Raw genomic sequence first — 15,239 nt, 5'->3', positions numbered from 1 at the left:
CTTCCATAATACACTGACAAACGGAATTAGTGCGCGAATCTACATATCTATCGAGAATATATCAGTGTTTCCGCCGTTGTCACCCGTTCCTTCCTCGAACAAACGATAGGCGGTACACGGTTCATTTCAGCGCACGTCAGGCATTTCGATGTAACTGGATGTAACTATTATAACCGCGATTCGTTCCTTCGCGGTGACAGATAATTCCGAGAGGCCAGGCTGACGCGTAAGCCCTTGTCAGTGATGTCCTGCCTGAGCGCGTTGCACACGCAGATAGGGACCCTGCTCTCCATGCCCAATGAGATTCTACTTCTGCGACACAAGGTTTTCCGTGAATACGCGAAAATCGCAGTTGGGCCAGACTTTATTCACACGCTGCCATCCTTCCTAATCCTGATGGCCGTGGTACTCATCCTCTGGAAGAATCCTCCGTCCTCCACGCGGCTCATGAACATCGTAGGCGCGACATTTATTTATAAAGTATTTCAGGTACAAAAATCACCGCATCTCACGTGTTAACGCCCTTCTGTATACACGTGCATCTTTCAAGGTGTCAGTTAGCTGGCTCGCAGTTAACGCTCTTTTATGGCTATGGCTGATCCTCCAAAGGATACTCTATTGCAGCGTCTGGCATTATTGGAGTTACGTGAGTGGACTCGTTATTATATTCTTCTCGTAACGATAACAAAGAAATTGCTTTCGTAACGCTTGAATTGTCCACTTTTATGTAATAGAAAATATATATGTAGAAAAAAGGGAAATAATTTTCTAAAGCTTTTCCTGAAGAATCAAATATTATAGTATTTTCTAGAAGTAAATTTTAGTCTTAACTAATTATTATAATTAGTATAATTAATTATTATAAGTCTGTATAAACTAATTACTAAGCCTAAAATTAGATGATTACAAGAAGATAATTACAAAATGTAATTAATTAAATTCACTATATAATAATTACTTTATACAGACTTGTGATAATCAGTTGTACTAATTATAATAATTAATTTAAACCTTCTATGTGATATATAATATTTAGAAAATTTCTATAATTAATAGGAATCTGAATATCGAGATGTTTCATATCCCTGGTGGCAACATGTCTGGTCTTCATACTATCCTGTACGCGTACAGCCACCGGTGATGTCGGCCGGTTTTATTAGTTGGATTATCGCGATGTTGATTGCGATAACCGCTTTGGGATGTGCAAACTGTACAGATCGCGTGGAAACTTTTGTTAAAGAATCTTTAGCTAAATTCCGAAACGCGCTTGTGGTGGTCAAATTATATATGGAATGGTCAGAGGACGGGTTGGTATTGCAATTCGTGTTTCAATTATTTTCTTTCGTACATTAGCTTTCGTTGCAGAAGAAGGAAATAAAACGAGAAAAATGTTGTTTGTATCATAAAAACATATTTTTGTTCTCAGAGCGCAAGAGGAGATTCTCGAATCTGCTGAAACGAACGCGATATTGGACGACGGCGAAATCAGTATAGGTTGCGACGATGGCCGTTCAGAAATGTTGAACGATACAAACAACGCTGAGCGTGGGGATATACATCCGATTTCTTATGGAACGAATTGGGTGCCGCAGCCAAATTTCTCCCCGTTCAGGGAAATGCAGCGAAAAATATCGATGAAATCCTTTCACACGGTGACAGGCGCCAATGACAATCAGGTAACAATTTATGTGTGTATGTTGTGTGAGAGAGAGAGATTTACGTCTCATTTTATTATTTCCTGTTACCCTTAATTTTCGAATAAAGGATAATATATTTATATATATATATATATATATATATATCAATAAGATTTTGAATTATTTAATGTTTGTGTTCCAAAAGAATTTATAAAATCTTTATACAAACATTTTATATATAAAATCAAAATTTTATTTTACTAAAATTAGTGTAGATTGTAAACTGAAGTTACCTCTTTAAGGCAAAAAATTCTTACTTTTTAGAAATTCTATTTAAATTTTAAAGAAAATCCTAATTGTGTTAAACAAATGCGATATAATTGCAATTCGTTAAAATTCCGAGAAAAATCCTAATGATTGCAATACGGGTTTGGCTTTCAGGATCCTGACAAATTCTCGGCCAAGCAATTGCGAAACCGACGCGGCTGTCACACCGTGATACCGAGCAATTGCAGCGAGCAATCAAGTGAATGTTGAAGGGACTTGTCAATGTTCACTGAACGATCGTCATCGAAGAGCTCTTCGATTGAGCAATGCTCATGGGAAAACATATCCTCGAATGTGGCGCGTCAATTTCGCAGAGAATATTTAATTTACGTAAACAACAAGTATCAGCGCGCCGCGACGTTTATATATACTGTGTGATAAGATTTTTTTTAATTATCTAATATTTATGCTCCAAACAAATTTATAAAATTTTTTACAGAAATATTTTATACGTATAATATATAAAACCAAAACTTCATTTTTGAGATTGAACGATAGTCGAATGACCATTAAAGACGTATAATAGTTACGTAAAAATAATGTGCGTAACGTTACATGAGGTTGCACACATGCTATCAATCATATTAATACAGTATGTGTATGTATATAAAACTTTTATAAATAAATGTATACATTTTTAACACTTTATTCAAAAATTTCTCTAATATATTTGTAATATATCTTTTTCTCATATAAATATTACAAATTTATAATAAACTGTAATATACATGAATCATCCTAAGCGCTTAATATAATGATAATTTTCATTAATGTGGGATTAAAATTTTTTTATTTTATTAATAACGTTAGGACTAAGAATTAGAGATAATAAAAAAATATTTATTCGTCATTATATCTGATTAGAATGAATAAAATAGATTTATACATTATTTCTTTAATATTTTATAAATATTTTATAAACAATTTTCAAAATATTAAAATTTTATTTTGTTTCCATAAAATTTATTCATATAAGTAACAATATCTTATTAGGATAAACTCGGGTATGATGATCATAGTTTTTTAAAATGCAAAAAACATACATTTATTCTTCTTATTTTTTAACAATATTTGGGATATTACTTTCACTGAAGCTTAAAATAACAAATACTATCGAAATTAAAGAGAAAATACTTAACAGAACTTTAATTTTATCAAAATATTACAAAGTATGTATTGGCCATCTTATCTGATTTTTAGGGAAAAGATGGCCACGATATTAAGAAAGATAGCCATAGTATTTATAAATAAATAATGAAAATAAAAGTATTAATTATAGGTCATATTACAATTTACATACCTTTATTGTGTATGTAATGTTGATTATGGCAGCTTAACTGTAATTTATTAGACATTATAACAGTTTTTAGCAGACACGTGCAAAACTTTGCAGATAGTCGAAAGAAAAAATATTAGATAATATTTATAATATTGTTATTTTGAACAGTGTACTCATATGAACTACTGTAAATATTGATTATCTTTAAGAATGACTATAAAAATGCACTATTTATCAATTATTGGAGAAATTATGGCCTACGGCCATCTTTTCCATATGGCCATAAAACCTTAGTTTACTCTAACCGTTTGATTAATTTTTGTAGAAAATAATAAAAAAATATTGTGAGAAATATCGGAAAAAGAAGAGTTAAGCTGCGTAAAAAATAAGTTAACCGACTACGATCTCCTTGTTCGTATCTTAAAAAGAGCTTTATAAAGCCCAGTGTATACATCGAGTCACCCTCCTCGGTCCCTTTGATTATTTATCGAGTAAAAAGTCCTGCCGCCTCCGCCAGACCCCAGGACTCCGTCACTTTGCTTCGCCGGCTAGGGGTATGCACAGAAATGCGCATGCGTCCGGAAGGGGTAACATTCCCCATCTTGAACCGGAGCATTATTCTGTAACTACAACTCTTGTGGGGTAGGTCGCAGATATTCGTGGTCAACACGACATATATCAAGTAAACCTCGTTCATTCCGAAAGTGCGCTTTTCGATACGTCACCCTTGACAAGTGAATACCTGTGAGTCACCGTGGGATCGATTTCCGGTCGGGAAAACCACCTTGGAAAGATTCAGGAGAGAATTTGGTCTTCCGAAGCGGAATCGGGCGTGAACGGTCCTACGCGGCGTAACTAACGTCTGCTTCCTTGTACGATGTGATTATACGCAGTATTGAATTTTGCAACTGTTACCAGATACAAAAAATCGACGGTCACGGCTGCTACATCGGAATTCTGTGAACATTCCTTGGTAAGACGATCGAAGGTTTGAAAAAAGCATATTAAATTAGGATTTTTATCAATTTTTTGCAAAAACGTCGTAGACTGAGACATTAAAATATTTGCGTTAGTTTCTAGAATTTAGAATAAATAAAATAATGTTTAAAAAAAACAAAAACTGTTTTTATCGCGACTGAAACGCAAATTTCATCTAACTATATAAGACAGTAAATAAATAATTATACTCATTAATATTTGAAAGAGATTGCACAAAGTTACCCATTCGAGAATCGATAACGCTGCGTTAATGCGTTGTAATTAATAATAATAATAATGAACCTAAACAAACCTCAAACAAACCTAATTCCAGTAACCTGATAATCGATAAGTGTAATGGATCAGGATTATATTCGTACACGACCTACGCGATTCACTTAACGATTAAGTATTTCCCTCGCGCAGTCAAGCGCATGATGCAGCAGCTGCATCGTCATCCTATGTAAGGACTATTAATTATGGCAAGAATGAACGTAGCATTACACTATGTACGTATAATAAATTACAATTTTTTAAAATATTTTAACCATGTCAAACAAGAGAAAACTAATTTATACCGTTGAACATAATTATTTTTTAATTAAGCTGTAATTATTTTCTAATGCTCTTTGTACGTATATGATCATTTTTCATTGAAAAATATTGCGTTATATTAAATTTATTCGTTTATTGACTTATTTTTAAAAATATCAATTAAAATTTGCTTAAATGTAAAAAATAATTAAATAATGTGGCCTTTGTTAAACAATGCTAAATATAACTTCGTTAGCGTGTGCTATAAGAAAAAGCATTAGATGGAAAAACAATCAATTATTTTAACATTCCTTTCAGCAAAGAATTATAAAAATACGTAAAATATTTAATATCTCTTTTAATGAAACAATGTTTTTAATATGTTATATTAATGAAACGTCAATGTTTTTAATAATATATATTAATGAAACAATGTTTTACATATATTTTTTGCTTATTGCATTATAAATTCCGTAACAAAATACTTGTATTTTCGATTTACGCTCGCGTGTCGCTTCGAAATTGATCTTCCGCTTCGTTATGAAATTTTCTATGGATTTTTATTTCGATAAAGCGTACGCGTGTCATCATTTTTTACGTCACTCCCTTCCCACCCCTTAATTCAAAATACTCCCGATTGATTCTCCAGTACTATAGTGCGATCACGTTCTGACGCAATTGCAATCCAATTGAGTATCAGCGACCTCGGCGTTGCGACGGGTCCGAATTTTACGACAAGATTCACGGTCCACGTGTGTACATAGACGCGATGTAAACTTGATATTGATTTTGCGTCCAGCATCCATGAGCGCGGAGCGCGCGCACGGCCAACGGCGCGCTCGCGCACATAAACGCAAACATACGCACGTTGACGTACACACACGTACGTAGACACGTGTATACATTACTTGGCACGTGCACCCTCTTCATTGCCGATCCTGAATCGGCCGGGTTACAATGGTAAAAGAAACAGGGAGAGAATTCCTGGAGGAGGGAGATGAATGTGAATGAGCGAACACACGCGATATAACTGCAAACACGCGTGTAGCTACTACAATACGCACGAATGGCCGCGGTACGTTGAATAGCAAAACCGGTTGTATAGATTCCGCACTGGTCACCGAAATTCAAAGCGAGGTTTTGCGAAAAGTACAAAGCCGCCGGGAATACCAAAATACCGCAATTCGGAATAAATAAATCTGGATAAATAATTATCTCTATTATCCTTTCAGATTAATCTTATTGATAATATAGAGAGGAAAAAATTTAATTACGTGGTTGAATTCGGTTAATGCGATGTTGACTTTAAAACAAATGATTCTAAAAGATAGCGTTGTGCAAATAGAAATTTATCGGTTAATTCAATGTAAATTTGTTTAAAAAGTTTAATTCCGATATCAATCACGAATATGTGGAATTTTAAAAGCTGGTGAGGTGAAGATAATTCTCTCTCCGAGGAAAAATGTGATTTTAAATTGTTCGAAGAAAATATAACAAAAATAGCGAGTAACAAAATATAAATATAAAAAAATATTACGGGAGGATCAATTTTTTATTATTTTTTACATTTTTCCGTGAGCTTAAAATTCGTTTTCTTTTTTAAACTATTGTTTTATGTATATTCGCTTTGGCTTAGCGCCGAGATTCTACCAGTGTCTCTAAATAAAAATCGGCGCAATAATTGGAAAAAGTACTTAGATTGCACTAGAATTTCGAAGTTAAAAATATTAATAAAATATAGATGCAAGAGATATTTGTTATTCCCGAAAAATTTTACGAGATATTTTCTTATAAATTTAGAAATTATTTTAAATAGTTTGATACGCTGCAGCTTTAATTATTTTTATCATTTGTTATGATATTCAAATTCGTTAATTTTTTTTTAAAGAAAATTATTGTTTTGTATAAAAATATGCACAACAATCGGAAAAATATCCAATTACATTTCTAATAATTCTGAATTAAAAAAATTAATAAAAGATAAATGCAAGAGATATGTTATTCTCAAAAAATTGAATGAGGAATATTCTCTTTTATATTAAAAAATTGTTTTGAATAGTTTAAAAGCAATTTTAATATACAATGCTGAATATATTAACAAATTTACTTTGTTAGCTTAACATCTGCGATGTTATTAGCAATTCATTTTCAATATAACCGTGCCATTTAATATGGTATTATTCAAAGGTCAACGAGATTATATATCCATATACATGTTCTCTGCAAATATATCTATTGGAAAATCGGCGAGGTAAATGAAAATGAGTAGAGTTTTATCGGAAATACAACCCCGAACGACATTCGTAATTGTATACTATGTAATTGCGTGCTGGGCTTTATCAGAACGTGGGCGGAGAAATTTACTATTGTAGATGCATCGCTTTTTTCCTCCGAATGTAATAGAGGTCATGGCGAAATGTCGATGTTCGAGAAAACATGTATTTGTGCCACCGCTCACTCGGAAATATAATTGCTATTATCAGATTAGCTCGTATTGAAAAAATCAGCATAATTGGTTAAATCAAAGAGACATTAATAGTTTGCAGGGTCCTTATTCTTGAATAGTATAGCAATGTATACCATAGTTTTTTGTTTACGGTATTTTTTTCAAGAATAGAGGCTCAGAGTTTTATAAACTAATAATAGTAATAGGAGAAGTTAAAAGTTTTTGTATCTTTCTTTCGGAAAGAAGCTTAAATAAATAGAAGGAAACCCAAATATTTCGAAACTTAACTTTGAAAAAAAGGAACAAAAAGTTTAAATATTCTTAAATTAACTATTTGATTTTGAAGACTAAATTCTATTTTCACAGAATAAATGTTCATAACGTTTTATTAACCTATTTTTCAAAAAATGTTAAAAAAAAATTAATATAAAGTTTTTTAGCATATATTCTATGAAATTATAGTAAGACATCGCGTGTCCTTTCTAGGGGAATTATTACTTAACTGCATTATAAGACAGGACAAAATCATGACAATCGATCACAAGAAGGCCGCAAGAATTTGCGTTTCATCCCTCCAATTACATTCAAGGACTGGCTTCCTTCTAGATATTCAGTGTCAACTTTCGATGTGTTTCAGACTCCATGGCGGAGAAAATGTATTACTGGGGCGAGGAGAAAGATCAAGTCGACCCCGATCAGACCTTCATACAATTCAAGGCCAAATCGATGGCGACGGATAAGAAGCGTGAGCCCTCTCGTGCTGTGCCGAAGATGACGGTGTCTTCGCCACAGGGGAAAATGACTGAAATCGGTAATAGAGAGGAGGATGCCGAACGTGGCGGGTGGGACAATAAATTGGATTTCCTATTTTCTTGCATAAGTGTTTCCGTCGGATTGGGAAATGTCTGGCGGTTCCCTTATCTATGTTATAAAAATGGCGGTGGTAAGTGGATGATACTAGATTTATGTCACATATCAACAAAATAAATTATTAAATATTAAAACTTTCGATCGTCGTTTAAATTTACAATTGTATTGCAAATTACCAAAAATTTTTATCAAAATAAAAAGATTATTTTGCTAACATATATAGCTAATTAACATAAAGAATTTTTTTATAGTTAAAAGTTTTATATAACTTTTATTTATTATTTTAATGTAAGGTCGTAATAGAATTCTGTTATTCCATTTAGAAGCTTCTCTGGAGCATTAAATTTGCCACTATAGTCAGGGATGAGACAGCGTCGGATTTCAGTCCGACATTCATAATTATTCCTCTAGAGTTTAAGTCATGCAATCCTTAATATGATGGAAATGGCTTGCGTTAAAATTTAATAACCGTGGCCTTCTCGAGTTTAATTACTATCTCACTACTAACTTTTTTTTACATTTATGTAATAAAAATGAAATAAGATAAAAAAGAGCAAGAATAAGTTGCTTTAGCAATTGCGACCGATAGATTTGTTCGTCCGATAGACTTCTTCGACATAAAAATAATTGTTATTAATATTTATATGAAAGAATAAATGGTTTTTTTCCTTAACGAATTTTGGAATTTTTAAATTTTTCAATAGGCGCTTTCTTGATCACTTACGGCATTGCAATGCTGTTTTGCGGAATCCCTATATTTTTTCAAGAAGTCGCCATTGGACAATATCTTGGAGCTGGTGGAATGTCGCTAGTGGGACAATTGTGTCCACTACTGCAAGGTAATAATTATTTTCTGATGTCTTTAGGAATGGAAAAATTGTACAGCCTAAATATATCAATAAATTACATTTTTTAAAATACTAAATTTTAATAAATATTTATTTGAGTAATTTTTAGTAAATAGTTATTAAATGTAAACATATATTTATTTGATACAAAAACTATTAATTTGATTTTACTATTTGTTTACTAGAATAAATATTTATTTATTATAAGTAAATGTTTACTATTCAAAGAAATGTGTATTAAGACTTAGTAAATTTTTTTTTAGTGTAACAAGGCATAATATATTATTGGATTTCAGGTGTGGGATATGCTACGATGACCATTGTATTCTTCCTCGACGTATATTACTGCATAATTATTGCTTGGACTCTTTTTTACCTAATAAGCATGTTTGTGAATTTACCGAAAGTACCTTGGAGTGGATGTGGTAAATAACACATCTAGCTTATTATTAAACACATTAACAGTTATAATACATATATCCTTGTGTGATATTTCGAATAATACTGTCGCTTAAGGACGTTCTCCGACTGTAATTGTGCTCAACCTAATAAGCACATTAGTGCCATTATGAAAATTTTTGCGAAAATTTATTTCACTTTTATATAGTATAAGATGTTCCATAAGTATTAATGTTTTATACAAGTTTTTGTTATACAATATAAAAAAATGCCTCCCGCTTTCGCTACTGCCGCCGATTGAAAAAATATCAATTTTACTTACTTTGCTCAATGATTTCTTAAAAACGAATATCGGAAACTGATTTAGACAAATTTCATATTATTTCTTGTGATATTAAATTTTACGTTTCAAAAAATTGTTAAGAAAAACTTTTTTACAGTGAATAAAAAGACCACTTTCAAATAAGCTTTAGATGTATATATATTATATATAAGTATATATGTATATATATTTTTAACGCTTTAACTTTGAAGTGGAATATCTCGATTTTTAATCCCGCTCCGGTTATATTTATATTTGTATTGAGTTTTAAAGCACATATGTTCAAGACATTAAAACAAGCTTTTTCTGTAAGTTTCAGAAAAATCTAAAGAAAATGGATTTTTTTCGGAGAATGTCCTTAAAAATTAAAAAGTTGATTAGAAATACTTTATTTTCATATAATACGTATTTATGTAAATAATACGATATCATAAAGAGAGCTCTGAATAAATTTATTATATAATTAACCGTTCATTTTTCGTAGACAGTTATATGATTTTATTTTCAGGAAAATGGTGGAACACGGCTGATTGTTATGATGCGACTCAGGAAAGCAGTGAGTACGGAAAAATAAACTGTTCACGTTCTGCTGAAAATAATACCTGTCACCATACCACGCCGGTAGAAGAGTATTGGGAGTAAGTAAATTATTATTTAAAAAATGCTACAAAATATAAAACGCTTATAAAATATTGCATATAACAAATATGATGGAAAATGAAGAAAACGCTTAATCTTATTTAATTTTTTTTTAAATAAACCTTTAAACTGAGAAAATTTCAAACTCAAAAACTTTGAAAATTTTGAGTCGAAATGGTGGACATATATATGCGTCAGATTTATATTCCCTTATGAGTCAGGCTCTGATATGCTTGTAAATCAGGCTGTGACATAAGATGAATATTAAGGGATTCACATGATAACTACAAGAAATGCAACATTGATTTTCTTAAATCAGGTCGTAGCAGAGTTCCCTTGTGTATAAATTCGTTTACGTAATGTATAATTTCGACGGTACATAATAATGATACTAGCAATATATATACGTGTATCACATTTTTTGCAATTTAATCAACTTAATATAGCAGCTATCATAGCAGATTAGATATCCCTCATGAAATAAATCAAGCAAAATAAAAAATCATCGCAACATGAAAATGCAATTTTCGCCCGTATACATTATTAGTATTATCATATAACACGCATAATTCTAATTCAATCTGATATTTATGCTCACGTCTATTATTTATGTTTAAATCTAGATATTATTTATATTTGTATTATTTATATTTTTCTTTTCAGAAACATTCTGTAAAATAATGTTTGCGATATTTTATACAATTATAGCCACGTGTTACGTGAAATTATTTATTGGCAACATTGGATTAACAGAACGGCGTTGAATTTTCAGTCGACGAGTCCTCGGCATTACATCCGGCATCGAGAGCATCGGCAAGATCCAGTGGGAGCTGTTAGGCTGCCTGATTATCGGCTGGCTGCTCGTTTACTTGATCATCCGTCGTGGTCTTCATCAGAGCGGTAAGATCATCTGGTTTTCAGCCTTGTTCCCGTACGTGGTGCTTTTCATTCTTTTGGGAAGAGCGGTGACGTTGGAGGGTTCCTACGACGGTTTGCTTTACTACGTGACGCCACGATGGGAGGAGTTGCTCAGTCCTGGACCGTGGATAGACGGCGCTACCCAGATCTTCTTCGCATACAGCATCGGCACCGGTGCCCTGCCCGCTCTGGGCTCATATAACAAGTTCCATCATAATTGTTATAGGTAAGCGATTATGTTCCACCTGATCTGGCTGGACACCGACAAGACGTCTCGCTTCCACAGTGTTAAATTTTGATAATAATAGATTTTGCTTATTTGACAAGACGTCTCGCTCCCATAGCCTTAAATTTTGATAATAGATTTTGGCATTTTACTTATCTGATCAAATTTCATCAATTTTTCATCAGAATGTCGAGGCATCAATATATGAAGAAAAAGAAAAGAAAAAAAAGATGATAAGAACGTGTTTCCCTAATCCAACTTAATTTGATCTCGCAATTCCAAATGGTTCGAACAATCCATTATATATCGTTACTTTAGCCATTTCAGATTTCGTTGGTCTTATTTCGTAAATTAAATTCGAGAATCATAGTTATGGCTTTAAGGTGCTCTAGTCTTTAACCACGACGCACTAAACGTGGTGTCGTCGCTGCTGGAGTCTTTCAAAAAGGGAGTTTTGTCTTGCAGAGACGCAATAATCACTTGCGTAGTCAACACCCTGACATGTCTTCTGGCCGGTTGCGTAACGTTTTCAATACTGGGTCACATCGCCCAAGAACAGCAAACGCAGGTGTCCGAGGTTGTCAAGAGCGGACCTGGTCTCGTCTTCCTCACGTATCCCGAGGTCGTTTTGAAGCTACCCGGTGCTTCGTTGTGGGCCATTATATTCTTCGTTATGCTGCTCGTAAGAAATTGTTATTCCAACGACGGAATCGGCTGTCGCCGTCTATGTTTTTCATGTGCATCGCTATAAAAGGGTTTGAACACATCGCCTTCGGCAGGAAGTTTCTCTCCATAGATCGTCATTTAACATCGTTTTTTGCTTAAAAAAATTGTGAAATATCTATAGAAATTAAAATTTATGCAAGGCTACTAAAATAAGTTAACCAAGAAAGAGACTTAAAAAAGTATTTTCTTCTTTCAAAACAAATTTTACACTATTTAATAGTAAATTTAAATTTTAATCCAGTGAATTAAATTTTGAGCAGTGTAAAATAATATTAGCCAACTTATACAAAAAGTTGTATCAGTATAAGCAAATATAGTAGTAACGTTTATATTTTATTTTTTATAGATAATTTCACAATTTATGAATTTAATTAATATAATTATTCGAATTATTTTGTTCAATTTCTTATTGTAAGAATGTTAATTTGCTTTCTAATCTTATAACTCAAATTGTAATTCATACAATTATATTGCACAAGATGGATTAATAATAAAGATTAATCGTGAAGAGCTGTCCAAAATTTAACTCGCAAGCTAAACGCTTGTCTCTCTCCATCATCTCGTTGAGCCAGTAAAGAGAAAATAAAAAGCTCTGTGATTGGCTGCTCTATCTTTTTATTTTCTATCTATCTAGCTCAACAAGCTCATTATAGAGATATTTAACTCGCGAACTCAGTTTTGGACAGGTCTGGTGTAGATAATAGTAAAAAATATATTTCTAGCTAATAGATTATTAAATATCAATGTTAATGTAGTATTGTAATGTGTATCATATTAAATTTACATCTAGATTTTAGAGCAATGGCTAAGCATATGGAGGGACTAAAATTGTTTCATTTGTTATTTAAATATTGAATTATAGATATATGAATTGTTCCATTTTTTCATGCAGATACTCGGCATCGACAGTGAATTTTGCATCGTGGAATCTTTCATAACTGGTATGGTTGACTATTGGCCGGATACACTTCGTCCACACAGAATCAAATTTACCATCGCTATCTGCCTGATAATGTTCGCTCTGGGAATTCCGATGGTTACGAATGTTAGTATCTAAAAACACATTTCTATTCAATATATATACGAGAGGAACAATTGAAAGTTTCAGAAGCAATTTATCAACAAAAAGAAAATAAAAATGTTACGTTTCAGGGAGGAATTTATATTTTCCAACTGATGGATTTCTACTCCGCGAGCGGAATGTCTATTCTATGGGTTTGTTTCTTCCAAACAATCGCAATATCATGGATTTTCGGAGCAAAGAAGTTCTGTGACTGCGTGCATCAGATGATGGGTATTCGATTAAATAAATTCTGGTACATATGCTGGGTTGTACTCGCGCCGGTGATTATGCTCGTAAGTACTACATTTGCATATAATTATATCTTACAGCAGAAAAATATTACTTTCTTCAAAGGGAATTGATTGCGGACTATACTGTAAAAAAATTACATGTAAAATTACAACATTTATAGTGAGTAATTTTGGAATTCATTATTAAAGATGTATATTTACATATACACGTAAATGTCACAACTCTCTCTCTCCTCTCTCTTTCAAATAAAATTATTCTTCTTTATTAAAGATGAAAATATTAATTCTTATGAGAAACGTACTCGTATAATTTTATATATTTTCACTACAAATGTGTAATTTTTATACATATTAATTATATAATTTTACATACCCTTTTTGCAGTATAACTCGTGAAAATCATTATGTAAAAACATGTAAAATATGTTATTTACAGTATATAAAATTAAAAACTTCTTTTTTTACTTTTCCAGTTTATCTTCATATTCCAAATCGTACAATATAAACCATTGAAATATGGCAGCAGCTACGAGTATCCTACATGGGCAGAAGTAGTTGGCGTATGTTTGAGCCTTTCATCTATGATTTGGATACCCGGATATGCATTGTATTACGTAATTAGTACGCCAGGATCATTTAAAGAGGTAAATTTGAACATATTCGCGTGTAAATCATATGCATAATGCATATGAAAAAGTTGCCTCGTGTATTATCGTGATTATTATCGTGTACATCTCACGTAATGGCCATAATCATTGCTGTGGGCTTCATTTGAATTGTAGATGTAATATATAATTACGACTTTATTCTTTTTCAGAACGTCCTGAAAGGTCTACAACCGAACATAAAATCGCATGCAAAATTACCGAAAGGCGAAAAGTCAGCCGTGATACCTATGTCAGAGAGCAGCGCAGGCTTAATTACGAAAAATAACAGTTTCCTGAGTCAAACATGATTAGCGTTGGCGGCTACTTCTAACTTGTTAGGTTACACTTATCGTAAAAGTAATATTTATAGTAAGATAAATATATATATCTATATATAGTGGGTCCAGCACGATTGGACATTCAGTAGTAATTTGTGTCAAAATGGACGCGTGTCAAACTAATCAGTTTCATGTAGTATGCTCAGTTAAGCAATCATCGTACTATTATTTATTTAATAATAAGACAGTAATATATTTCTTTAGTGATGTATTTCTAATAAGAATGTCAGAGATTCTCCTTAATTCCTTAATAGCTGGTTGATTGTAATATTTAACATTATAATAACATTTTAATAAAATATTTAAATTATTTTTTGAAGAAGAAACAATTTCCGAAAAAAATTGTCTTTAAGAGAAATCATTTGTAATACATATATGTGATAATTATATAGTATCATATATTAAATTTAATAACGGATTAATGTTTTAAAAAGAAGATAAGAATATATTGTCTTATAAGACATGCTCAAAATTCGATTATTTAAAGTTTTTGTTGATATATAAACTATGCCAGCTGTTAATGTTTTAAGATAGAGAATTTTAATTGAAAAGAAAATTATTTGGCGATCGCAATTATAGATGACTCGTACGTGTTGACCAAGCCGATAAGATACTCAATAAAGGGTATAATAAGTATTGGAAACGGGACGGGAAGGAATACTTAGAAGTAATAATAGTATACACCGCGCTAGTATTCAGATAGCTATTTACGGGCAATTTGAAAGAAGTATATTTTTATATCGCGATCATATCGCGATAAGTATATAAATTTTTAACGGAGAGAGAAATCG

At 32.2% G+C, this 15,239-nt stretch overlaps 2 protein-coding genes across 2 annotated transcripts; both read left to right on the top strand.

The window, feature by feature from the left end:
- Window positions 1–107: 107 nt before the first annotated feature.
- LOC108766391 (uncharacterized) lies at window positions 108–2,375 on the top strand. The gene is made up of 5 exons (XM_018515652.1): window positions 108–489; window positions 551–646; window positions 1,057–1,307; window positions 1,427–1,676; window positions 2,079–2,375. Exons 1-5 carry the CDS (start codon window positions 244–246, stop codon window positions 2,172–2,174), a joined length of 939 nt encoding a protein of 312 aa, XP_018371154.1. The 5' UTR covers window positions 108–243; the 3' UTR covers window positions 2,175–2,375.
- Window positions 2,376–3,878: 1,503 nt separating this feature from the next.
- LOC108766390 (sodium- and chloride-dependent GABA transporter 1) lies at window positions 3,879–14,628 on the top strand. Its single transcript, XM_018515651.1, has 11 exons — window positions 3,879–4,216; window positions 7,839–8,144; window positions 8,776–8,910; window positions 9,216–9,344; window positions 10,149–10,278; window positions 11,052–11,423; window positions 11,889–12,105; window positions 13,042–13,194; window positions 13,302–13,505; window positions 13,937–14,107; window positions 14,281–14,628. Exons 2-11 carry the CDS (start codon window positions 7,844–7,846, stop codon window positions 14,416–14,418), a joined length of 1,950 nt encoding a protein of 649 aa, XP_018371153.1. The 5' UTR covers window positions 3,879–4,216; window positions 7,839–7,843; the 3' UTR covers window positions 14,419–14,628.
- The last annotated feature ends 611 nt before the right edge of the window (window positions 14,629–15,239 follow it).

This window comes from Trachymyrmex cornetzi, unplaced genomic scaffold (genome assembly GCF_001594075.2).
Source record: "Trachymyrmex cornetzi isolate Tcor2-1 unplaced genomic scaffold, Tcor1.1 scaffold58, whole genome shotgun sequence".
Classification (NCBI taxonomy): Eukaryota; Metazoa; Arthropoda; class Insecta; order Hymenoptera; family Formicidae; genus Trachymyrmex; species Trachymyrmex cornetzi.
This window is presented reverse-complemented; position numbering and strand designations above follow the sequence as displayed.